The sequence below is a fragment of the Perca flavescens genome, chromosome 11, assembly GCF_004354835.1.
Source record: "Perca flavescens isolate YP-PL-M2 chromosome 11, PFLA_1.0, whole genome shotgun sequence".
Taxonomy (NCBI): Eukaryota; Metazoa; Chordata; class Actinopteri; order Perciformes; family Percidae; genus Perca; species Perca flavescens.
The window spans coordinates 10800103-10826048 of NC_041341.1; the positions used below are offsets into that span (position 1 = coordinate 10800103).

The 25946-nt window shown below is 39.6% G+C and overlaps 2 protein-coding genes and 1 long non-coding RNA gene across 5 annotated transcripts in view; all 3 read left to right on the plus strand.

The window, feature by feature from the left end:
* Positions 1-2487: 2487 nt before the first annotated feature.
* On the plus strand, positions 2488-12089 carry LOC114564552 (uncharacterized). 2 transcript variants are annotated; one of them, XR_003693768.1, is made up of 4 exons: positions 2488-2528; positions 3149-3322; positions 6440-6549; positions 10728-12089. It is a non-coding gene; the product is annotated as an uncharacterized LOC114564552 (long non-coding RNA). The 2 variants fall into 2 exon arrangements; XR_003693767.1 differs by having other exon boundaries at positions 3149-3291.
* A 2738-nt stretch (positions 12090-14827) lies between these two features.
* vtcn1 (V-set domain containing T cell activation inhibitor 1) lies at positions 14828-19930 on the plus strand. The gene is made up of 5 exons (XM_028590419.1): positions 14828-14880; positions 15681-15745; positions 17159-17518; positions 18358-18609; positions 19917-19930. The coding sequence occupies exons 1-5, from the start codon at positions 14849-14851 to the stop codon at positions 19928-19930; spliced, it is 723 nt and encodes a 240-aa protein (XP_028446220.1). The 5' UTR covers positions 14828-14848.
* A 1765-nt stretch (positions 19931-21695) lies between these two features.
* Positions 21696-25946, plus strand: part of trim45 (tripartite motif containing 45) — a 17682-nt gene continuing 13431 nt past the window's right edge. The window contains exons 1-4 of one of the 2 annotated variants that reach the window (XM_028591729.1): positions 21696-22444; positions 23057-23345; positions 23489-23634; positions 25437-25753. In XM_028591729.1, the coding sequence (XP_028447530.1) occupies positions 21840-22444; positions 23057-23345; positions 23489-23634; positions 25437-25753 (1357 nt within the window). In that variant the 5' untranslated portion in view covers positions 21696-21839. The remainder of the gene's footprint in view (positions 22445-23056; positions 23346-23488; positions 23635-25436; positions 25754-25946) is intronic. The other variant, XM_028591730.1, reaches the window with a different exon arrangement.

Genomic DNA, 25946 nt, shown 5'->3' on the forward strand with positions numbered 1-25946 from the left:
TTGAGGGGTGGAAGGCAATTCCCAACTTCCTACCCCTCTACTTCCAGCGCGCTTGAATGGACCACACCCATCTTTGAATTAGGCTTTCATTTTAACCTCAACTAAACACCTGTAAAGTCTTGTAATCTCGTGCAGTTTTGACACTATTTGCGAAGACAAAATCTGTCCGCAGACAGAAATATAAACACCTGGCAAAGTACTCAAATCCTCTTCTGTAGTAGTTCCATAGCTGGTATAAAACCAGGGTAGGGTATGGGTAGTTCCCACTACAGTATGTGTCTCCAGGACCACATTTTGCCATAATGACACACACACACACACTCAGACTCATAAGGTAAAAACAATACCAGCGTTATTGTCAGTAGGAGGTTCACAGTAGTGTAGTAGTAAATACAAACAAGCACTTCAGTCATTCTATAATGATTACAAAAGAAAACTGGTCGTCTTCCAAACCTGCATGCAGCTCATTGGATGCTGTCTAAAATGAATTGACATTTGGTTCTGAGATCCTGTAATAAACATGAATGTGTCTCTTATTTATTTTAGACTATGACACTGTACAACGCCTCCAGGCCAGTGATTACAAGCTGTCTTCCCTGATTGAAGAGAGAGACTGGCTGAATGCCAACCTCACTGAAATGACTAAAGAGCTGAACAGGAGTAAGTGTGGGGCACAAACATTCTCATCTGCAGGAGCAGCATGGTGAAAAAAAGAAACTCATCATGGCATGTGTTAATCTATAATTTCAGTTCTGCAAAATGAATCTAAAAAGATCGGATGTGTGGTCAGATGGACAGATGGAACCTGATGTTCACAGTTTGACTGGTCTTATTTGCATCTACTTACTGTTAGATTCTGTTTAGTCCAAATGAAACACATTTCTCACCTATTTTGAATACTAACTGGCAGGAACTTCCTGTCTATCAAGATCTGTTTGCAAACAAACTATTTTTTAACACTGTGGTCATGAGACAGTTGTTTTTGTTGTATTTGTATTAAAGTATACTTCCAAGTCTCAAATGTGTTTTCATTTGGTAATCTTGATAATAAATATTAATTTCTCATTAAACATAATGATTAGTTAGCTGAACAAAAGCAACATCACTATTTGGCATCAATCCAGGAAAGCAGAGGTGGAATATAACTAAGTACATTTAATCAAATACTGTATATGAGTTCAAATTTAAACTTGTACTTTACTTGAGTAAAGGAAGAACTACATCTCAGATTGAAATATTGTACTTTTTACTGCACTACTATTGTCTGACCGCTTTAGTTACTTCTCAGATCCCCTTCCAGTCCAGGGAAAACCATGTATGTCCCGATGTGTTGATGTCAAATGTTTGTGATAAACTGAAGGATGTGTTTCTTTATGTCTTGAGAAAAAATTATCCTCCTTCTTAAGCTAAATATTATAATATAAGTCTGTACAAGGCTTTTTGGATCAGCTGGAAAAATGCATCGTCACAAAGCTGAAAACAGGGCTGTTTTTCTGACACCATGAAAGGTTTTAAAACTTTTTAGAGATGATTCTCACAGGACAGTGACGCTACAAACCAACGTATGATGATCTTACAGAATATGATGCATTGCTGTAGATTAAACTACACAACAGTATATAAAGGAGTTAAAATGAGCACAACCTTAAACATCTACAGCAGTAAAATGGAACGTACACATTACAGTTTTTCTTGATTGCTTAGATGCAGCAGTCAACTCAAACTCCACATTTTCAAAATAGTTAACACACAGGCCGAAAAAAAGTGGCACTCATGGTCTAACCGTGCCAAAACATTTAAAATATGCAACAAAAGCTAATTTTGCCATCAAACAACACAACTTGCAAACAAGTGTATGAGCTCTTCCAATCAACCATTACACAGTGGACAACAAAATACAAAATACAGCACTCAGTGTGAATCAGTGCACCATTGCTTGTCATTGTAGCCTATTACTGTACGTAGCTTTCATGCCAGAGCCATTTGTTGTCAAATTTGCCTTCTTGCAAAGAATTGGATCCAGAATCAGAAATGCTTTGATGCAAATTTTATTTATTCCATTGATTCTTATTTTCAAACTGTGGCTGAAACTTGAAATACTGTAAATATTACACAAAATACATGTTAACCAAACCAAAATAAAATCTATTAGAATATAAGAAATTAAGAAAATAAAAATAAAATCTATTACAGTAAAGTATAAACATCTATTACTGTAGAGTATAAGAAATAGCCACTATTGATACTCCGTCTCTTCTGTCTTGACGATGGGGCCACATGGCCTAACCCTGCGTACTGATTGCTAATTGAAGATTTGTGTGAAGGAGTGTCAAACAGGTGCTTCAGTGATTTCATACTGATGTAGGTAGTTTCTAATAGTTTGGAACAGATGCTTTCTGTTTGGTTACCATAGCTAAAACAATGGAGTTGAACCAAAGAGAAAGGGTTAACACATTTGCAAGAGGTGTCTTCTGCTCTGCTGAGACAGTGATGATGAAAACCAAGTGGATCCCAGTTTCTTTAAGCAGGTCAATGCAATCAAGAAAAACTGTAATGCAAATACTTTGAGTACATTTTGCTGATAATTACTTTTACTTTTGGTTTTGATGCAGGACTTCTTACTTGTAGTGTAGTGTTTGCACAGTGTGGTATAGTTTTACTGAAGTAAAGGATCTGAATGCTTCTTCCACCACTGATTGATTGCAATTAACACAACAAAAACTTACCAACCTGTGCTTCAAAAGGTTTAAGACTACAAGCATAAAATCAAACATAAAAAGACTAGTACCTATTCTGTATTCTGTAACTTCATTAAGAGACGGAGTGACATGACACCCCCAACAGTTTCACACCATCATTTGGCTTCAACAATTCCACGCTCACAATGTGAGAAAGAAGTGAAAGAGTGACAGATAGGTGGGAGATATATACGTATATATATATATATATATATATATATATATATATATATATATATATATATATATATGTTAATGTTAATTTTTTTTAACATTCACTGTGCTTGCCGCAAAGTTAAGCCATGAAGCTGCGCTATCAGTAATAATTAGATATGTGCATGTGTTTTTAACGTCCTGTATCTTTGGCATTTACTCTTGTCTGATTTTTAAAGATTCATTGTTCCTTACAGATAAAACATGTCCTGCAGGATGGAGGATGTTCAGTTGTGCCTGTTATCTTCTCTCCACTGAGATTGGTTCCTGGGAGAAAGGCAGAGATGACTGCAGACAGAGAGGAGCACATCTGGTGGTGATAGAAAGCTTTGGAGAGCAGGTACTGTGTGGCAGGCAGTCCTAAAGAACAGGTAGAGAGAGAGAGAGAGAGTGTGTGTGTGTGTGTGTGTGTGTGTGTGTGTGTGTGTGTGTGTGTGGGGTGTGTGCGCGCGTGCGTGCGTGCGTGTGTGCATGTTTTCTTTTCGTAGCCACACCACTTCCTCTGTGAGCCAAAGCCAACATTAGTAGAAGAGAGAGAGACTGTGTGTGTGTGTGTGTGTGTGTGTGTGTGTGTGTGTGTGTGTGTGTGTGTGTGTGTGTGTGTGTGTGTGTGTTTTCTTTGTTTTGTCCACAACTCAATCATATTTTGTTTACAGTCATAGAGAAGTGAAGAAAACTAGAAAATATTCACATTTAAGAAGCTGGAATTAGAGAATTTAGACGTTTTTTTCCATAGAAAATGACTCAAAACCAATTAAACGATTATTCAGTTAGTTGACAACTAATCGTCGATTAATCTTTGCAGCTCTATTGCACGTTCACATGTAGCATCTATAATGTTTATTATGTCAGCATGCTAACAGCGGCTTAGCACCAAACACAAAGCTAATGGGAATGTTATTAGTTTTCCAGGTATTTGGTGATAAACCCAAGTATTTGACAAAATTAAATGTTGACTTGACGACAGGGACGGCGATTGCTATAGGCGACCTAGGCGATTGCCTAGGGCGTCAAAAGTGTTGGGGGCGCCGTGTCGCCCTTTGGTCTACTTCCCATTAATAATAGAATGAGAACGACAAGCGAAATAAAACGTGTTTATTAAACAAGATCATCCTAGGGCGCCCCCTCAGCCACACGTTTGCTTGTCAACCTTTCATTACGCGACTTTTCCAGTCTACGGGTCAAACTCAAACACACGGAGCTCTGAAGCAGACCTGTGCGTCGCTTAGTGTCCACTCTCTCTGTAGAAATAGAGACGAGCGGCGGCACAGACACGGAGCTGCTGCAAGCGCGACTTCCATGGTCTGTGAAGCTTCCTTGTTTATAATGGACGCGCTCTGCTGTGGGCATGCTGCGGCAGATGTGTCCCTATTTCTGGGTAGTATGGTGTTTCCACCTCCGATGTAGAGCAGCATAGCCTACAGCCACTTCCCTAAACTGTCTCATTCAGAGACCAGCCTCTCAAACGGGGCTCTGAGTCTGTCAGGAGGTCTGACATCAACCGTATCAGCAGAGCAATCACGTAATGCACAGCAGACTATGGTGCAGGTGGATTATTTTCTGAAATTTAGTGACTTTATTCTGGTAATAGTCTATTGTATTATCACTTTATTTTTCTCACAATATCACGACTTCTCCAAACCTCAGAGAACACAGATGAGATATACTGTATTTTGAGTGTGCACAAAGTTTTGAACATGAGCAGAAATCTTGCTCGAACACATCTGTAATATTACAGTCCAGGAGTTTATTAATTCATTAAAATGAATTAATGTATCATTCAGGTGAATCACTTTAATATGCACATTTGAGGTGGTTACTTCCTCAACAAAAGAAGCAAAAGTGGGAAGAGTAAATGATGCCTAAGCTACATGTGTGCTGACTCAGATTTAATTAGGAACATCGATCCAAAGGAGAATAAATAGATGAAAGCAATACAGAATGCCTGAGAGCCTTACTGCAAAATATTATGTTTTTATATTTGGATTGTAATCTAGTTTTCCCTTTAGATAAAGATATTTCCAGCATAAATTGATTCAGAAAAAGGTAAAAAAAAAAATGTAAAAAAAGTGCATAAAAATTCACTAGAATGCAGGAAATGAAGTATTTAATGCTCAAAATTTTCAGGGGGTGGACCCCCAGACAACCCCATCATAAGTCACCATGCACAAAAATCTGGAAACTAAACAATGGCCTTTGGGTTGCCAGACCAGTTATGATTAGACCAAATGTTGGTGCCATCTAACTTCCAGGGAAGCTAGAAACTAAAATGAACATACATTGCTACTCTATTGCTGACACAGCGCTGTGGAGATCTGGCAATGTGAGACTGGGGGGGCACAAAACTCAATCTCGCCTAGGGCAACCAAAGGGCTAGAACCGGCCCTGCTTGACGATGGCATAAAGTCAAGAGATCAAAGTCATCCGCAGCAGGATGTCAACCTCATGGTGACCACAGGAAAGATCAGTGGATCAATAAAGTCTGACTTTGTTGATCCACTGATCTTTCCTGTAGTCAAGAGGACACATCCTCTGGGCACCATGCATATCTAAACTAAATGTTGTGCCAATCCATGTTGTATATGTTTAGATATTTGACAAAATAAGTGAAAACTTTGACCTGTTGATGGCGCTAGAGAAAGAGGATCGCTAGAGAAAGAGGATCATCACCAAACACATTAGAATGTATCCTCTAGGGCACAGGTCTTCAACGTTTTTTTAAGCCAAGGACCCTTTCACTGAAATAGAGACGGAGCAGGGGACCCCCTACTACATATATTAAGTTGCATATTAAACTGGGCATACAATAACGTGTAGGGTGGCCTAAAACTTTTATACATACTTGTTTAGCTTAGAATACTAAGGTATTAAAATAGCCTAAGAATTGTTGGCATGATTTTATAAATCATGTTTTAATGTTAAACACACATGATGTAGCACAGTGAATCCTTAGGATTAACTGTATATATCTGTGGATGGCCTTAGTGACTACCTTACATATAGGCCAGTAAGCAGTGAGGATTTATATTTGCTAATAATATGTTGGAATCATATTAAGACTTTTTAATTCTTGAAGAAACTTTCAAAAATTATAAAATAATTTGGAGGCCCTCCTGCATTTACTCTGAGGACCCCTAGGGGTCCTGGACCCCCTATTGAAGATCCCTGCTCTAGGGACATTGAATATCTGTGGTGAATTTCACTGAAAACCATTTAATAGTTGTCGAGATATTCCATGCTGAACTACAAATGTCAACCTCAGGGTGGCACTATAGAGGGGGGAAAAAAGCACAATAACCAGCCGTTCTTTACTAGAACTTACTTACTATAGGGGGCACCGAACCAGTCTAACGAATGGTCCACATTGTATTTTAATGAATGAATTTTTTTTTTTTTTACACTCTTCACATTCAATATATTGAATACAATATATTTGCATGTATTATTAAAACAAAAATATAAAACTTTCTGTTATTTTTATTGAACAGAAGTTCCTCTCTAACTTCACCAAAAAAGAAACGCATGCTTGGATTGGTTTGACTGACGAAGCCGAGGAGGGAACCTGGAAATGGATTAATGAAGCTCCGCTGTCTTTAAAGTAAGGAAGAAATTTGCTTCACCTTGGTTAGATGGAGCCACATGCATATACTGTTATATAATATATATATATATATATATATATATGATGTCATCAAACAAGTCTAACACTTTGGAGAAATATTCTTTACCCAGTAATACCAGCAGATGGTGCAATGGTTCCTTTAATCAGGCTTCTATCTGCCATCTCCAGTCAGGAGGCAGTGATCTTGACTCTTTCATATAATATATAGCACATGCAATATATTTGGACTGGCTTTAGAGATTTCATTAAACAGAATGGCTGGTGTAAATATTGCATTTTCCCTCTGATTGACAACCATGGTAGAAGAAGTACTCTGGTCTTTTCCCTTTAGTGAAAGTAGCAATACTACAGTGTAGAAATATTCTGTTACAAGCATTAAAAATCTTACTTAAGTTAAAGTACAACAGCTAGATTAGCCTCAAAATATACTTAAAGTACCAAAAGTAAAATTACTCATTCTGCAGAATAATGTATATTACAATATTGGATTCTAATTATTGATGCCTATCCTTATCACTTTAATGTTTAATGTGGGGATACTTTGAATTACTTTGCTTTGTTGCTTAATCTTTAATCATATAATGTAAGATATAAGTTTATTTATATTTTGTATATCAATACGTTAAATCTGCAATGTAACTAAAGCTTTAAAAGAAATGTAATGGAGTAAAAAAGTACAATATTTTCCTCTGAGATCCATCCATCCATCCATCCATCTTCATCCGCTTATCCGGTGTCGGGTCGCGGGGGGAGCAGCTCCAGCAGGGGACCCCAAACTTCCCTTTAACCAGCAACATTAACCAGCTCCGACTGGGGGATCCCGAGGCGTTCCCAGGCCAGGTTGGAGATATAATCCCTCCACCTAGTCCTGGGTCTTCCCCGAGGCCTCCTCCCAGCTGGACATGCCTGGAACACCTCCCTAGGGAGGCGCCCAGGGGGCATCCTTACCAGATGCCCGAACCACCTCAACTGGCTCCTTTCGACGCGAAGGAGCAGCGGCTCTACTCCGAGCTCCTCACGGATGACTGAGCTTCTCACCCTATCTCTAAGGGAGACGCCAGCCACCCTCCTGAGGAAACCCATTTCAGCCGCTTGTACCCTGGATCTCGTTCTCTTCGTTCGTGCTTTGCCTTCTGGCTAAGCTCTCTTTTCGTCACAACGGTGCGATAGATTGAATGCAATACCGCACCCGCTGCGCCAATTCTCCGACCAATCTCCCGCTCCATTGTCCCCTCACTCGCGAACAAAACCCCAAGGTACTTGAACTCCTTCACTTGGGGTAAGGACTCATTCCCTACCTGGAATTCCATTTCCTCTGAGATGTGGTGGAGAAATAGAAAAAAGTTGCATTAAAAAAAAGTTATACTCAAGTGAAATACAAGTACCTCGACATATTAGGTATAGAGTACTTGAGTAAATGTATTTAGTTACATTTCAACTCTGACTGACACACTGTTAAATTACACAGCAGTTTTAAGACATCCCAATAGATCAGTGTCACTAGTTTAGTGACATTTAAGATGCATTTACAAAACTTTGTATAATAAAATTAAAGAAAAACAAACAGGATTTAGTTTCTGTTATTTGTGTACTAATATTAAAACATCTAGAGAATGCATACCATGGAGAGCATGTACTTAAATGATATGAAATATCACCACAGAACATTTATTTGTTTGATTCAATTGATTTACGGCCACTCGAGGCAAGAGCACAAGCTAAAAACACAACACTGACATTTTATCTCAGAAGGCTGGTAAGGAAAACATGTACTTTGTACTTTGTACATCCATAATTTAAACATCCGGCAGACACATAGCAACATTAGCATAATTTATTAGTATTGTGTTTGTTTGAATGAATTTAAGTGTAATTGAGCTTTTCACCTTTCACCTGGGTCGAACATTGGAAGAGTTGGCATAAAGTGGCTTTATCAGCTGAATAGCTTAGCGCGGGGGCTAATGGACCCACTGTTTGTATCTCGTAAATGACCCCACTAATAATGCCCGAAATGATACCAAACCTCTACACTAGTACAAATAGGTTATGCACTCATAAAACGATGGATTGGAAAGTTTGTAAGTACACCAGAAGTTTATGAACGCTTGCCTGCTCTCTTCTGCTCTCTGTTGCTTCTGCTGCTGCTACCTGCAGTTAGACGAGTGCTTAGGGCCGTCTACAAATTACTACACCGAAAAGAGATACAACAAAAATGTTTATTAATTTAATGATTAAATAAGGTAATGTCTCCAAACTTACCTCACTTATTACTTGTCTCCTGCTAGTTATACTACAGCACTTACTTTAAAAAAAAAGTTAAATTAAAAAATATTTTTGTTGCATCTCTTATCGGTCTTGTAATTTGTAGACGTCCCTAAGCACTCGTCTCACAGCAGCAACAACAACAGCAGAGAGCAGAAGCCAGCAGGCAAGTGTTATTTACATAAACTTCTGGTGCACTTACAAACTTTCCAATCCATCGTTTTATGAGTACATAACCTATTTGTACTACTGTAGAAGTTTGGTATCATTTCGGGCATTATAAGTGGGGTAACTTACGAGATACAAACGTGGGTCCATTAGCCCCTGCGCTAAGCTATTCAGCTGATAACGCTACTCTACGCTAACTCTCCCAATGTTCGACCCAGATGTAAAAAGCTTCTGGGGGGGTGTTTGGCTCGAGGTCATGGTGCAAAGGACCCTAGGGTGAAATTACTCCGAACCATCACTTTAACACAATTCACAAAGCCACACACCCAAACTGCAAAATACCTCCTATATCCTGTAAAATGAAGAACTGCAACCAAAACTACATGTAGCATTATCAAAATCAAACTTTTGCACCAAATGGCACACACTTCATTTATATTACCAGATTTTTGTCTAACCAACTTCACACTGTTGGGCATAATGAAAAGCACTTTCATCTTTAGTATGCTTTGCCATTAGCCTGACGTGGTCATACTCAGATTCTAGTCAGAATGCGAACTTTCCGACCTCGAATGTTGTGGGCGGGTTCGGCTGGCATCCAGGCTACTTTGCCACAATACTAAAATAGTTCAAAGAACATTCTTCAGATTGTTCACATGCACAGAAATATTTGCAGATACACACACATGCTGTTGAAACATTTATTTTTTTATTTTTCACCAAACAAGTCAGTGCAACTCATGCACAGCAGATATATTTACATTGGACTGAACAAAAATATATGCAGAGATCCGTGTTCAGTGCAAAAAGTGTCATTTTGAATTGCAAAATGTGTGTAAAGCAGAAAATGTGTTTAGACTTTTGGAGACTTGAGAAGAGGTTTTGCTCTCTGTGTGTCAGTTTAAATAATTGTGCTATGTCATTTTAGTGTGTTAGCAATTGGAAAAAACTGGATTTGTTAATGATTAACAAATGATTTGTAAAGCTTTACAAAATATTTAAAAAAAAAAACTTTGATAAACATTATTTGGATGGCTATTGTAAAGTTGCAGATGATGATTATACAGTAATATCTTGAAAATGGTTAAGAAATCATCCATTTTCGTCCACTTATCCGATATTGGGTCGCTGGGGGAGCAGCTCCAGGTAAGAAATCAATGACTCATTATTATAAGCAGTAGTTGCAACATTAAATAGCCATCCAAATAATGTTTATAGATAGTTCACAACAATTATTAACCACTGACAAAAGTAAAAAAAAAAAATCATAATTTCATTGCTTTTGAACTCCAAGTTTAATTAACTATCAATTAACCACATATTAATGACGTTATTATAATAAAGTGTTACAGGTTTATGCTTGCCAAGGCTGGAAACAAAGTGGATGATAGCGGAGTTGGAGGCCAGAAACAATAAGCTTAAAGCGTAACTTTTTGATATATATAAGCATCCGTATCATGTGGACGCGCCAACAGTTTTGTTGTCATTACTTAGAATTCCTCATGGGGGCGACAGAAACTACACACTATAGCTTTAATCATGTTGAAACACTCACAGAGGGGAACTGCAGAGTTGGGTGGTCATTCTCCGTACGCATCCCAGCAGCACGCTGGTGCACACTGTTAAAGTCTTGGTAGCATTTCCTGATGAATAACATGATGAAAAGGCTGTGTTCATGTCAAACATTTACAATGTCATTATTGTCTCGTTTGTTTGCCTGTTAGGTACTGGCGGGAAACTCAGCCTGATAATGGTGGTGGACATATCCATCTCGGGAAAGAGAACTGTGCCCATATCATAATAACTGGAGGGACGAATTATCAGAACTGGAATGATTTGCTTTGTAGTACCGATCTGAGATGGATCTGTGAGAAGCATCATCAGTGAATACTCAAGTTTAAACGTTTTCGGATTGTTGGCTACAGGAAGGAAAACAAATTAAGAATGTCCTTCACCTGCAAATCATGGCTCAGTTGATAATAAGGAAAATAATTAATAATTATATCATCAATCCACCCACAGTAATGATGGATTCTTCTTCATGAATCTTATTGCTCAGAGTTCATTGTCCCTGATCCATGCTCCTGTGTCTCTGCTCCTGATCCATGTTGCTGTGTCTCTGCTCCTGCACGAGAATCGTCCTGCTCGGAGTTCATTGTCCCTGATCCATGCTCCTGTGTCTCTGCTCCTGCATGAGAATCCTCCTGCTTGGAGTTCATTGTCCCTGATCCATGTTGCTGTGTCTCTGCTCCTGATCCATGTTGCTGTGTCTCTGCTCCTGATCCTTGTTGCTGTGTCTCTGCTCCTGATCCTTGTTGCTGTGTCTCTGCTCCTGATCCTTGTTGCTGTGTCTCTGCTCCTGATCTTTGTTGCTGTGTCTCTGCTCCTGATCCTTGTTGCTGTGTCTCTGCTCCTGATCCTTGTTGCTGTGTCTCTGCTCCTGATCCTTGTTGCTGTGTCTCTGCTCCTGCACGAAAATCGTCCTGCTCGGAGTTCATTGTCCCTGATCCATGCTCCTGTCTCTCTGCTCTTGCATGTGACTCCTCTTGTCTCTCAGGTTTTATCCAGTAGAAATCTGAGGCTGAAATCTTTTGCCAGGCTTCCGCAACATTGTTGACACTGTTGTTGCTCTCACCTGTATTGGGCTGCTCATGCATCCGAATAGCTTGAAGGTGAGGCTCACAGATTGCTTCAGCTCTTTTTTTTGCGATTTCTTGTAGCTGACCTTGCAAACGCTCACTCACTTGCACTGCCAGGAGATCTTCATAAACCACTTTGTAGTAAGGAGGACAACAAGCCTTGCTGTCACAATCGGACCAATTCTTCTTCTTTCTTCTACAACAGGCTATTATGTTTTCAACAATGCTCCAAATGAAAATAAGAGATGTGATTAAATACAAGCCAATTTCCTGGAAAAAAGAAAAAAGACATCTATTTAATAGTTTGAGGAACACAAAGCACAACATCATTGTGGTTTCAGACAGTTAAGTTTAACATAGTGTTCTGCATTGTCAAAACATAATATATGAACAAATGTATTGTGAGTTTGAAAAAATACATTTGTATAAAGATATAAAACAATTCCATTTCCCAAATAGTTTTGTTTTATTACCATATTTGAGTGCTGTGTGTTACTTACAAGTGATTCAGATTTATAAGCGGCTTTAATTATGTTCTCCTTGTCACTCAGCGTTTTTTTGCAAGAAAGTCCAGTCTGAGAGGTGTTTTGGTTTGTCTTTAGGCAAAGGTACCAATCTCCATCAAACAGAACAGTGGCTATCCATACACCAGTCAGAGTGACATAGCTGAAAAACAACTTCGTAATATAGTTGCAGATACGGTTGGAACAAAGTTCTTGCCATTTGAAAAAAATCTTCCTTCCATGGAAAGACTCAACAATGCTGACAACCCAGGTGAGGATCACAGGAGGGAACACCATGTACACTACACCATGTCGATGTATATATAGGACTGGGCTGCATGAGCATACAAAATCCATGTTAAATATGTACTGCAGGATGTAGAACAGGACTATCAGCAGCAGCGTACTCACAGCCTTAGTTATTATTTCAAAAAGTTTTTGAAGAAAATCATGACTTAAAGGCATGCTGGCTGAAATAGAATGGGTTAGATATTCTGTTTTAAGGATGCTCCAGTTGAATTATCTTCTTTGTCTTACTCTCAGAAGATCTTGTTCAAAGAGGTGATGCTCTCTCTTCCACCAGCTGAGTGAAAAGGTGTCAACCAGATGAAAAACTTCAAAATGTTTTGCATTAAATGTCCCCCTCATATAAATGCATCTGGACAAACCGTCAGCACTTTCAGAATGATGGTACCTTATGCTTTCACTTCTCAAAAAAGGGAGGTGGATTTCCCCAGTCACACTTTATTATGTGTAAAAAGAAAAGGATCCTCATTTTGAACCCTAATCATTTTTCCTAATCCTCAAGTTCCTATGCCAGTTTCAGTTGGTGACCATACATTCTACCATTTCAAGGGCCTCAAGTGTGGGAAACAACAATTTATGCATGCTGATGTTGCCTCACTGCAATCTTATTGGTTGTTTGCCAACTACTGTTGTCATCATTGTCTCATAGTTGGCAGACGTTAGTATTTTTTTTAGACAAGATAATAACGTCAACTGCTGTCACCATGAACAATGTGGATTATCTTCAACAGCACACATTTGAAAGTCTGTCTTTTTAAGGTAAAAGTTGACATTAAACTCTTGGTGCCCACCAGCAGCTGGATATTGCTAAAAAAACAAACTGCTGGTTAAAATAATCCTATTTCACATTAAGTGGTTCTCTAAAGGGCTGCAACTAACGATTATTTTCATGGTCGATTAATCCGTCGATTATTTTCTCGATTAATCGATTAGCTGTTTGATCTATAAAATAAAAGCCCAAGATGACATCCTTAAATGTCTTGTTTTGTCCACAACTCCAGATATTCAGTTTACTGTCCCAGAGGAGAGAAGAAACTAGAAAATATTCACATTTAAGCAGCTCGAATCAGTTAAATGACTCAAACTGATTAATCGATTATCAAAATAGTTGCCGATTAATTTAATAGTTGACAACTAATCGATTCATCGATTAATCTTTGCAGCTCTAGTTTTCTAAGAACAAAATTACTAACTGCTAACTTGTTGGTCATATTGGTTAATCAATCTGTGTTCTAACATTCTTATATAGAGTTCATATAAAGTGAGAATGTGTTTAAACCAAAAGAGGTAAGGTGATTGATTCCTGATGAATGCCAGTAAACTGTTTATGAAGATATAAAGCGATAAGCGCTACTAAATGTCACAATCCACTTCTTTATAGAGCAGGCAATGTCTTTATGGGAAATTAGCTTTGTGTGTTTGGAATAAGGTAACAGCACTTCTTATTTCTCCTGGTTGTATTGTATTGTCATGTGTGTTTTATATACATTACGACATCTGTCACATGCAGACATGGTTGGCAGAATTTTTAAACGGTCAATACATTAGGTGTTACTACCCTTCTCATTCTGACGGTGTTTGTCTTGTTCCCATCCTGGTACATTCCATACATATTTGTTGTCTCACCAGATAAACCCTGTTCAGAGCTTTGATTCATATATAACATCCAAACTCTCTAGCTGATACATTTGTGTCTTTGTGCCCACATGACTTTTGATGATTTCAGTTTTGCTTACAAATATGAGATCATAGTCTACCCTTTTATTTTTATATTTTAGATATGTGTTTTTATTTCCTTGTGCCGTTGGATATATACTATATGTGGTGAAACACTTGCAGGCAAAAAGCTGGTTACCTTAGTTCAGAGTTTAAGTTAAGTACCAAATGCCCAAATGTTGTTTCTGCCGTCCCTGGTGCTTTTCTACCATGACATGTTAAACTTTACTCCACCTTAAGTAAATTTAGGAGGAAATCCAGGGTACTTGTCATTTTTTTGCCATTACGTATACTGATTATCTTCACAATACTATATGCTATAGTCACATAAATAACCCAACCCATTTCATACCTGTACACATGCCAAATGTGAATCAAGCTGGTAGTTGGAGCTAATTATCTTGATAATCAGTAGCATGCACCCTCATTTGCCAAAAGTATGAGCCACTGTGACGACGATGTCAAAAAGACTGAAGCACACGCCTTAAAGGTAATATTTACTTATGGTGTTGTGTTTCAAGGTGCTGTGAGGGAGAACAGCAGACAGTCATTCTGTGGAAGTAGAAGAAGTCTGTGTGGCAGTAAAGTATGTGTGGGGATTATTTTTGGAGGAATGGGGTTCATTGACTTACGAAACAGGATCAAATCGTTTGTTCTTCTCAAGAGGTTTCATCAGCAGCCATGGCAACCTTTGGCCAGATCATCTTCGGCAGGTATGTCCACGAGGTTTCAATTAGATTAGATTAGATTAGATTCAACTGTATTGTCATTGTGCAGCGTACAAGTACAAAGACAGCTAAATGCAGTTTGCGTCCGACCAGAAGTGCAAAAAAAGCAATGCGATATGTGCATAGGCTGGACAAGAAATATAAGATAAGAAATATATTGGTGTTATAAGAGCAGAATAAATATGGCTATGTAATATGAACAATGTATGAACAACATGTACATGTATGTGCAATGTAGTAGCAGTGACATTATAATAGTAGTAAGAATAATGTGTCCTCTACTGATGGCGATTAAATTCTGAAAACATTAAGGTGTCTACAGTAGTGTAAAATAACTAAGTACATTTAAGTTTATAAAATCCCCCACAGTTTTATTTTGTGATGCTTTGCAGGGGCCACGTGCCCTAGGTTGGGAACTATCAAACTTTATATGGCAATCTAGTAATAATGTTATATAATATTCAGCCACAGGTTCAAATATTGTTGATTTTTCTGGAGAACTTTTAATGCTTTATGTAGGCCTACATTTAGCTGATAATACGTTTGTACTTTTACAAGATTTCAATGCAAACATCTACTTCTGAAGATATTTTAGGATTGTTACTTTTACTTAAGAAATGATATCCATGTTTCTTCCATCACCGGATGTCTATAGAGTTCTACAGCAGTTTAGGAGCTTCTTGTCTAGGTTGCTGTGAATTGATCTGCAGGTTGATTTTAGCCAATGCCGGCAGTGTGTCTCTTCTCTTACACTTTCCTGTGTTTGTGTGTCTCTTTGTGTGTAGCATGATTACCCTCATCGTCTTATTCTCGGCCATCATCATCCTAATCTTAGCCCTGTCCCTCTCGGGTAAGAACATACAGATCCTTGTGAGATCCTGTTATTATGAGTGATGGCTCCGTCAGGCCTGAGGTGATACATGGGTGTGTTTGTCTAAACTAAAAAGCAGCTACTTCTTGTGGTTGACAACCCTGTTAAAAACATGTTATTGTATGTGTGATATTCTATATGCATTTTAGCGTGTAGTCGAATTTCCATCTAAAATAAATGTTTTTTGTAAATACATTCATGGTAAGGGCAGCTTTTTTCTACATTAAAGTAACAGTTAAAACACTCAGGGCACATCCTTCAACTATGGCGACACGATCCTTTTAAAAACTGACCTTTTTCATTTGCATCTGGCCCCAGATCTGCCTCAGAATACACTCAATGACAGTCATGGCACACATGTTTCAGATGTTCAACTTAAGTAAGAAGTGCAGTAGTTGAAAAGTGTGAAAATGTCCCCTTACAATGTTGAAGGAAAGGTTCAATACTCAATTCAAATTGTACATTAAAGGAGTTATTCGTCGCTGTAATCATTTTTTCCTCTTTTCCATATTATCCATGAAGAGACTCTTCCTAATGGGAAGCCAATGCACTGTGAGAGATGGGGCACACTATCCAAAGAACAGCTGAAGGCAATATGAAGCTTCAGCAGTCACAGTTAGTCAAATCAAATGGGTATCTTCCAAAGTTACGGATGTTCTAACTCAACAGGGTTTCATGCTGGGCCACAGGGGAGGCACAGAAATGAAAATAGAGGGAATGTTGTCCTAAAAAGAAGGTAACTTTGGAAGCTAGCCTCTTGATTTGACCAACTCCGACTGTTGAATCCTCAGTTTAGTTTTTATTGAGCTGGGACTATGGATTTTGTCTATGGGCTCGTGAGTGAGTATGGTTTTAAAACAGATTTGAAAAAAGGGGAACCTATCCTTCAACCCTCTGAGGTGTAAGGGCATTTTTAGATGTCTTCTTGAATTCTCCTTTTAAGGGTTTTTGCATATAACCTGATTGACTCAGCATTCTGTATAATGACGCCCCAAAATTGTTCCAGAGCAATGTATAAAGAGATAATTTGACCATAAAGCGGACATATTTTTTCAAATCTCGTGTGAAAACATACCCACACTCAATTATTTTGGTGCTTGAAATGAGTTTACAAAAGTCTTGGGCTCACAAAAGAAGCGTGATATATGAATAAAATAGTAAATAAATGTCTTAAATGAAATTTTGTAATATCGCTTTTTGAGTAGGAGTTGTGTCAAACATCGGTTGGACTCGCTGGTGCGTCTTTTGTAATGAGAAACAGAGGGTTATGAATCCCTTCAAAAAAAATCTTTGCGCCAAAAATGGGACTAAAATAACGTAACCCTTATGTTAAAGCTAATAATCAGAATATATTCTCCATTATGAGTCTATGCCTGTGTCCTCTTCCCACAGGCAACTTGTCCCAGGTGATAAGCACCAACACGTTGCCCGTTGCCAACCTCGGCGAGGATCAGCTTCTCAGCTGCTTTCTGAGCACTAAAAGTCAAACAGCCGGACTCACAGACGTGTCAGTCACGTGGGATATGAAGGGCCTGACGGGAACCGTTTACCGCTATCAGAATGGAGCTCCGGATCTTGCCAACCAGAACTCTCAGTTCAAAGGGAGAACGCAGCTCTTCCTCAATGCTTTGACCACTGGGAACGCCTCTCTGCTGCTGAGGGGTGTGACACCTAGTGACGAGGGGGAGTACACCTGCAGCATGAGCTCCTCTGGCGGTGGAGGGAACATCAACATTTACCTCAGAACAGCAGGTGGGATGACAAGTCTTTCCAGTTTCACTGTGTTTGCTTTTGAAAATGAATCTCTCTTAGAACATTGGTAAAAACATTTCTTTAAGTCCCCCTATTCAGCATGTATTATCAGTATATTTTTGGTGATGATGGTGCAGTGGTGTTGGCGCAGTGGATATGACACGTTCCTTTGGTGTGGGAGATCTGGGTTCAATTCCCACTGCGATACATCAACCAATGTGTCCCTGAGAAAGACACTTAACCCATAGTTGCTTCAGAGGTGTGCAACCTCTGACATATGTAGCAATTGTAAGTCGCTTTGGATAAAAGCATCAGCTAAATGACATGTAATATATAGATTTGATGGTTTATAACACACTTTAATGGAGGCGTAAGCAGATCTAAAGACACAGTATTTCATAACAATGATATCTTATCATATGAAGATATATTGTTGTCATTAATTATGTGTTTGCGTCCACTTATGGGTGCCCACAGGGAGAGTTATTGTTGTTGGCAAATACTGTATAGTGTCTTGAGATCTGGTACAACTAAATTATTTTAAAGAACCGTTTATGTACTGCTCATAAATGCTAAATGAATGGTTTATGAGAACATTTGTGGTCATACTCTCTTATATTGTTACACCTTGGACTTAATTAATTTTATATTTTGGTAAAGTAAAAAAAAAGTGTTGCACACTCTGGCTCCATATGCATTTCTCTTTTTTATTTAGATGTTGTTTCGGTCTTCAGGCGTTCAATTTTTTGGGACTTGACAGTCTGCTATGCACATTATCACTATTGTCTGAGCTTGGAAAATTTACATTGCAGCATGGACTTGTGATTTTTTACTTTCAGCCTTTTCAGCCCCAACATTTCAATTCACGAATGGCACCCTGGCTGCTCAGGCAACCAGGTGGTTCCCTAAACCAAGCGTGACGTGGTCGAACGATGGCGGGCTCGTCCTGCGTGGAAGCACGAGCTTCACGTCAAACTCTGCGGGGATATTCAGTGTGGTCAGCACGCTGCAGTCAATCAACGTCAGCGACACCTACACCTGCACCATAGAAAATGACCTGGTGATCGCCATCTCTAAGGCAACTGTAACAGGTAATCTTGTATTGTCACTGTATTTCATGACATTTTTTTTTTAAACAAGAGTATCTGTCCAGTATATGCTAGAGACACTTAAAGATGCACCCCACGGATTTTACACATGTATGATGTCCGGAGGTGGAAAAAGTACTAAAATATTGTACTATTGTAAGTAAAAGTACCAATACTTTGATGAAATATTACTCAAGTATAAGTGAAATTACCTATCTGAAAAATTACTCAAGTAAAAGTAATAAGTAGTTCATTTAAAATGTACTTTAAGTAAAAGTTACTTAGTTACATTTAAAAAAAACTGTAAAACAGGGCGGGGGGATTTATCCTTCATGCGTTGTCCTACTGGTTGCTAGTGCTAGAGAAAAATTAGCAATGCCACAAAACATGTTGTTTTGCTAATTGGCAATTTGCTATTAGTCATGAAAACTTAGTTTGAAGTACAAATGCACAAATACTTACCAAAACATGCTTCCGCAGATTAGATGTGGAGTTATTGAATGCTGCCAGTTCAGTCACCTTTGGCAGGCACATCTGGCATTGGGAATACTATTGATGATTATACTATTGGCCCTCTTGAATTATAATCTTGAATTTAAAGTCTTTCAAATGTGGCCAAGGATTTTCGTCGTTTTGGGGCAGCAGAATTCAATGTTTCAGCTAGCATTTCTACTGAAACCCTCTCTGAACCGTCGTCGCTTGCCTGATCCACCTCCATCTCGTTCTCAGTCTCCTACAGAAAGACTTGGCGCCTGGTAGGCAGCTAGATGCTGATCATTCATCACTGTAGTGGTTCCGGCAGTGGTTCTTCCTTTTGGTTTTCTATCTTTCGGTCAAAGTTTTTTTTTTCCTCAGTAACGGATGGGATTTGTAATGTAGCAAAATAATACTTAACTCAAAATGTAATCAAGTACATTTTAAATTACCGATTTTAAAAAGCACTTGAAAAATACAAAATACACAATAAAACTATACAGTAACGTGAGTAAATGTATTTTGTTACTTTCCACCTCTGATGATGTCTTCTGTGGCTATGAAGAAGATTTCTAAAGTTTGAGAAAATAACCCTGATGAGGAGACGTGTCATTAGTTTATCTCAGATTGGGTCTTCAAATTGTTGACATATATATATATATACAGTACAGGCCAAAAGTTTGGACACACCTTCTCGTTCAATGCATTTCCTTTATTTTCATGACTATTTACATTGTAGATTCTCACTGAAGGCATCAAACTATGAATGAACACATATGGAATTATGTACTTAACAGAAAAGTGTGAAATAACTGAAAACATGTCTTATATTTTAGATTCCTCAAAGTAGCCGCCCTTTGCTCTGCAAACCCTTGGTGTTCTCTCAATGAGCTTCATGAGGTAGTCACCTGAAATGGTTTTCACTTCACAGGTGTGCCTTGTCAGGGTTCATTAGTGGAATTTTTTCCCTTATTAATAAAAAAGCAAAGGGTGGCTACTTTGAAGAATCTAAAATATAAGACATGTTTTCAGTTATTTCACACTTTTTTGTTAAGTACATAATTCCATATGTGTTCATTCATAGTTTTGATGCCTTCAGTGGGAATCTACAATGTAAATAGTCATGAAAATAAATAAAAAAACGCATTGAAGGAGAAGGTGTGTCCAAACTTTTGGCCTGTACTGTATATATATATATATATATATATATATATATATATATATATATATATATATATAATAGAAAAATAAAGCAAAACAGATTGTATTACATTTACAGCTCCTGTCATATTTTTCAGACACTGGTGTTTCAGGGAACACATACTTCATCTACAGTGCTGCATCATCCCTGCTGGCATCAACTTACCTGAGCATGACGACCAGTGTCCTCCACATCTATTATCTGACCTAATTACACACACACACACACACACACACACACACACACACACACACACACACACACACACACACAGACTCATAAGGTGAAAACAATGTCAGCCTTATTGTCAGTAGGAGGTTCACAGTAGTGCAGTAGTAAATACAAATAAGTACTTCACACTTTCTCTCTCTCTCTCTTTCTCTCTATCTCTCTCTCTCTCTCTCTCGCTCTACCTGGGTGTGAATCTCTTTGAGTGTGCATGTGTTGTATTCAGTGACACGATTTGACAGTAATGATTCAATGTAATATAATTTCTGAAGGTTATGTTATTTGGTTTCAATTTATTACAGTGGGAGTGGTTGCTTTGTAACAGATTTATCTCTCGTGGTGCATTTTCTCAGTCAGCATTTTCTTTTTCTTTTCTCAGATGTGTCATGTTTTAAGTGAAGAGTCCATCTAGATTATTTGTAGGCCTGCTAAACATTTCTAAATTGCTTTTAGCTTGAGATTCTTTTTATTTGTCTGCAACATACAGTTAAATGAATCACCATCCATGTGGAGAAACTGCGGAAAAATAAGAATACCGTAAAGAAATGAAACAGTTTCAGCATATGTGACCCATAGAACGGGTTTATCGTATCAGTGAGTAGCCTTCTGTTTTTTGTATTAGTGAGTTAATAAATACAACACATTTCAATTGTTCTGAAATGGGAGGATTTCTTTCAAAGTTTTGCATGTCAAATCAGAATCAGAATCAGAAAAGGGTTTATTGCCAAGTAAGTAACACTTACAAGGAATTTGCCTTGGTGGTTGGTGCATACATAAACAAACATATTGAACATTAATATGAAATAAACAAAATATACAGAAACTAAAAGAGATATTGCAGCCTCAAAACTTATTTTTTTAAACACACACACACACACACACACGCACACACACACAGTCTACATTACTGTCACACTAATTACCACTAAGGTGTAATCAAACAAAACTAGAACTCAGCATTAATATAACAATTTGAAATTGTTTCTGATAGTTTCTTATGTTTCTTATTCTATTTATTGTAAATAAAAATCGTTCCTATTGAAGACATTCTTCTGTCCGGCCAGGAGATGGGGACAGTCAGAGCCCCCAGACTGGTAGTGCAGGGTCCTGGAAAGTCTTTGGACCACCCCTGGTAGTCTAATAGAGAGGCTATCCCTATTGGTCTGTTCGTGAGCGAGGTGTCATATGTCCCAGGGAGCAGTGAATGCAGCCAACTCCTCCCAAAAGAAAAGTGTGACTTTCCGGTGGGATTTTAATCCGTTAAGTGAAATACATACAAAGTATGTTTGGTATCACAGTGTAGAAAGCTGGTGCTTTAGTTTAATATATTATGCAGAAGGAAGGTTCCAGAGAAGTTTCTTTCGGTCCTGAGCTCGGTGGGTTTCACGGTGGGAGGCTTTTCACTGGTTTGTTTGTGGCACCCATTGGTAGCACCAGAAGTCCCCAAAAACAGACAATGTCTCAGTCTGAACAGAAAGAAAACGCGGAGCAGCCAACGTTAAACTCGGAACACGAACAAAACGGCGTCTTGGTGAACCCAAAAGCGGTTTGTAACGTGTGTAGACGCTTGTACCGGGACCCTAAAATCCTCCCGTGTCTGCACACCTTCTGCTCCGACTGTATCGGCCAGCTGGAGCCCTTCTCGGTGTCTTCGCGTAGCCGCCGCGACGCACCGGGAAACGGCAGGGGCGAAGCCTTGGAGGAGGACCGACCCACCGTCACGGTGCTCTGTCCCGATTGTGACACCGAGGTGGACATCCCTCCGTCGGGACCGGGAGGTCTGACCACCGACCACCTGGCGCTGGATGACGTATTCCTGGAGACCCTGGTGACGGACGGCCCGCTGGGATGCGACCTGTGCGGCGAAGGAGACGCCAAGAGCCGCTGCGACGTCTGCTGCGTCAACCTGTGCGAGTTCTGCTGCCAGGCGCACAGGTAGAGTCTTTTCTATTCAGTTCTATTCTGCTGCAAAGCTAACACACACACACACACACACACACACACACATATATATATATATATGCATGCTATAATAGATTTCACTCTATTCTGTTCTATATTTTTCTGCCAGGAGCACAGGTAGAGTCTATTCTATTTATTTACAATTTGTAGTGTTTTTAAATTGCTTGTTTTTCCAACCATCAGTCCAAAATCCAATGGCATTGTTTACTCATAAAAAATCCTCACATTTGAGAAGCTCTAACCGCCAGATGTTTTTGCTGGATAATGGTAGGTTCTCTTCTGTTTTGAGAGCTGGCACACTGACTGACTAACAAGGTTATATTCTTATTTTACTCAAGTCTATTCTACTCTATTGTCTGCTGTCAAGCTCATAGGTAAGTTCTATTCAGTTTTGTGTCAACATCGATACAGTAGCCTATGTGTGACGTTCTATATTTTTTCTATATGTTTAAGTTGTATTCTCTCCTCCTACAGCAAGTAGCAGGTAATAATAATATTATTTTTTTTGGTTGAACTGGACCTTATTGCATGACATACAGACATGTACTATGCATCTGTACCTGTTCTTCTCTTTCCTGTCTGCAGGCGGCAGAAGAGAACAGCATCTCACCCTATCCAGTGTCTGGAGGAGCTTAAGTCTCGTGGTCGTCTGTGCCGCCCCGTCCTCTGCTCCCTCCACCCCGGCCAGGAGCTCCGGCTCTTCTGTCAGCCCTGCGACCTGCCCGTCTGCCTGGAGTGTGCCGCCATGCTGCACCGCGACCACCACTGCTGCCCCACCCGTGATGTTATCGATCGTCATGGAGACCGTATCCGAGAGCTGGTCACGGTGCGCCTGCGACCTTGCATGGAGCGTCTGAAGGACTCACTGCACAAGGTGCAAAAGAGTCTGTTTTATTAAGACTACTTGTTGGGTTGTGTTTGCTTGACACATTTCAGCTCCACGTTGCACAAATTTAGGTTTTATGGTGATGGTATTTTGGCAAGTTTTAATTCCAACTTCAGCCTAATTTTTAAAAGGTGGAAGTATCCCAGGAGGCTTTGCAGGCACGGGTGGACGCGACAGCGAACGAGGTGAGGGTGTTTGCGAGAGCCTACGCCAGCGCTGTGGAAGCCCATTGCCTGTCACTGCTGCACCGCCTGGAGGAGCTCCGTGTCCAACGCAGGTATGGATTTTTAGAAGTAAACACGGACCAGTATTAAGCATCTCAAAATCACTCCAAGGAATCTTGCTGAAAGTTAAACTAGGATTATATTATATCTGAAAGTGGGACCTCTCTGTGAAAGAAAAAGAAACTATTTCTTCTTCGGTCGGCTAGAGAGTTAAAAAAGTTGTGGAATAGTTGTGGTAAAGTTCGACATATTATTACAATTATGTCTTCACATTTACTACCTCCGGCCACCTATTGGATCAGCTCAGAAAAATCAAAGACACATCTGATACTCTACACCTATTAAATAAGTTATATCCTTTTTATCAAATGTGCCAAATCACTACAAAATGAATTTGTGTCATTATACATACAGTTTATAACCAGAATCCTGAACACTAGATTTTTCTGTCAGCATGTTTGACATTGATTTTGCTATTTTGTTGTCTTACATTGTAACATATTGTCTAATGTCTCCAAGCCCGTTTGATTTTTTTCTTTTTTAACAGCACAAGCACTGTGTTGTCCTCATGGGACAGTAAAGTTGATCTCACTTTGAGAGTTGACAAAATAATCTCAACTCACAGTTCACTTACTAGCTTTTCCCGAAGCTTTTTAAATGCATCTCAGGGTCTTCATCAAAGGACAGATTTTACTCAGTTGTCATGGACTCTATCAAGAACGCGATGAGGCCACTAAATTAATGTTTTTGGATTGTATTTTGAGAATAAAGCTTGTGTAGGCAGCATGTAAAAAATTGGCAGCACTAACTGGTGTGAGAGGTACAAGGTGAGACATTAACCAGACCACCAGCTCTGAGTTTGTTATTTCAGGGAACATTGGGCATTGGGTATTGCCACAGAAATAGATACTCCTGCACATTTCACTTTATGCCACATTATGCTCATTTTCAGGTTCATAATTGTATTTTGAGGTTGTAGCAGAATAGGCTTACATGGTTTAATTATCAAAAAACACCATATTTTTGTTGTACTGCACATTGCTGCAGCTCCTCTTTTCACCCTGTGTTCAGGTCTCTATTTTAGCTACAGTCACATATCCTACTTCTGTACTATCTGTGTTGGGATTCGCACATGGGCAGTAGCTAGGTAAGGCTCACGATAGCTAGCTAGCTGTTTCTCTAACTGCAGTCAGTACAAGGCAGGATTAGCCAGGAGACTTCTAAATGAGGGCGCACTTCATACTTTGCGCGGAATACCTGCAGAAGAGGGACATGTAAGTAGTTCTTTTGTAGATTATGGTAAAGTTGTGTGTGTTGTAGCAGTGTTTTGCCATTGAGAACAAGGGGGCTAACTGCTAGCACTAGCATGGTTTAGCCCCCTCGTTTTGGCTAGTGACGTAAAAAAACGTGCAGATTTTGAGCAGCTCACCCGGAGACTGAAGGCAGGACACCTTCAGAAACTTTTTTTTTCAAGTTTGTATGTGTGTGGAAGCACCAGAGACACAAAATAACATATCATTTTCATAATATGGGCATTTTAAATATTATTTTTTGGGCATTTTAGGCCTTTATTACATAGGACAGCTGAATATGTGAAAGGGGGGAGAGAGAGAGAAAGAGGGGAAATGACATGCAGCCAAGGGCTGCAGGTCGGAATTGAACCTGCGGCCGCTGCTGCAAGGACTGAGCCTTTATACATGGGGTGCACGCTCAACCAGGTGAGCTATCCAGGCGCCCCATCACATTTCACTTTAATAGATACAAACAGGCCGCCATGGTTTACAGTTCAGAAAAACCTCTCATCGAGTGCGCGGGAGATGCTGCTTGTTGTTCATTCTGTCACTTTGTCCAACAGGAACCAGCTCCACCTGCAGAGGGCGCAACTGCAGCAGGCTCTGTTGGACGTCGGCGGCGGCGTGGAGTTTGCAGAGAGACTGCTGAGCTGCGGCTCGGACGCTGAGATCCTGAGCGCCAAAGGAGTGACACTAAGAAGACTGACCAGCCTGGCAAAGAACAGCTACGACCCCAACCCGGCAACCGTCGCCACCGACGACAGCAGCGGCATCAGCTTCATGGCCAGGGAGCCGGCGGGGGATGTGGAGGGCTACCCGGTGGTCGGGGTGATCAACTCTAAAACCGTGGACCTCAGCAAGTGCACCGTCGAAGGGGAAGGTAAACCAGTCCTAATGCAAATGTATTCTGTTTTAAGAGTAATGTTACATTACATTACATGTCATTTGGCGGACACTTTTATCCAAAGCGACTAACAATTGCTATATATCAGAGGTTGCACGCCTCTGGAGCAACTAGAGGTTAAGTGTCTTGCTCAGGGACACATTGGTTGATGTATCGCAGTGGGAATTGA

Bases quoted from the DNA above. Each gene is read 5' to 3' on its own strand.
- vtcn1 (XM_028590419.1), top strand. From the start codon at position 14,849: ATGGCAACCTTTGGCCAGATCATCTTCGGCAG. The intron at 15,746-17,158 runs GTAAGAACATAC...CTCTTCCCACAG, and splicing joins CTTAGCCCTGTCCCTCTCGG to GCAACTTGTCCCAGGTGATA. The intron at 17,519-18,357 runs GTGGGATGACAA...TTTTACTTTCAG, and splicing joins CATTTACCTCAGAACAGCAG to CCTTTTCAGCCCCAACATTT.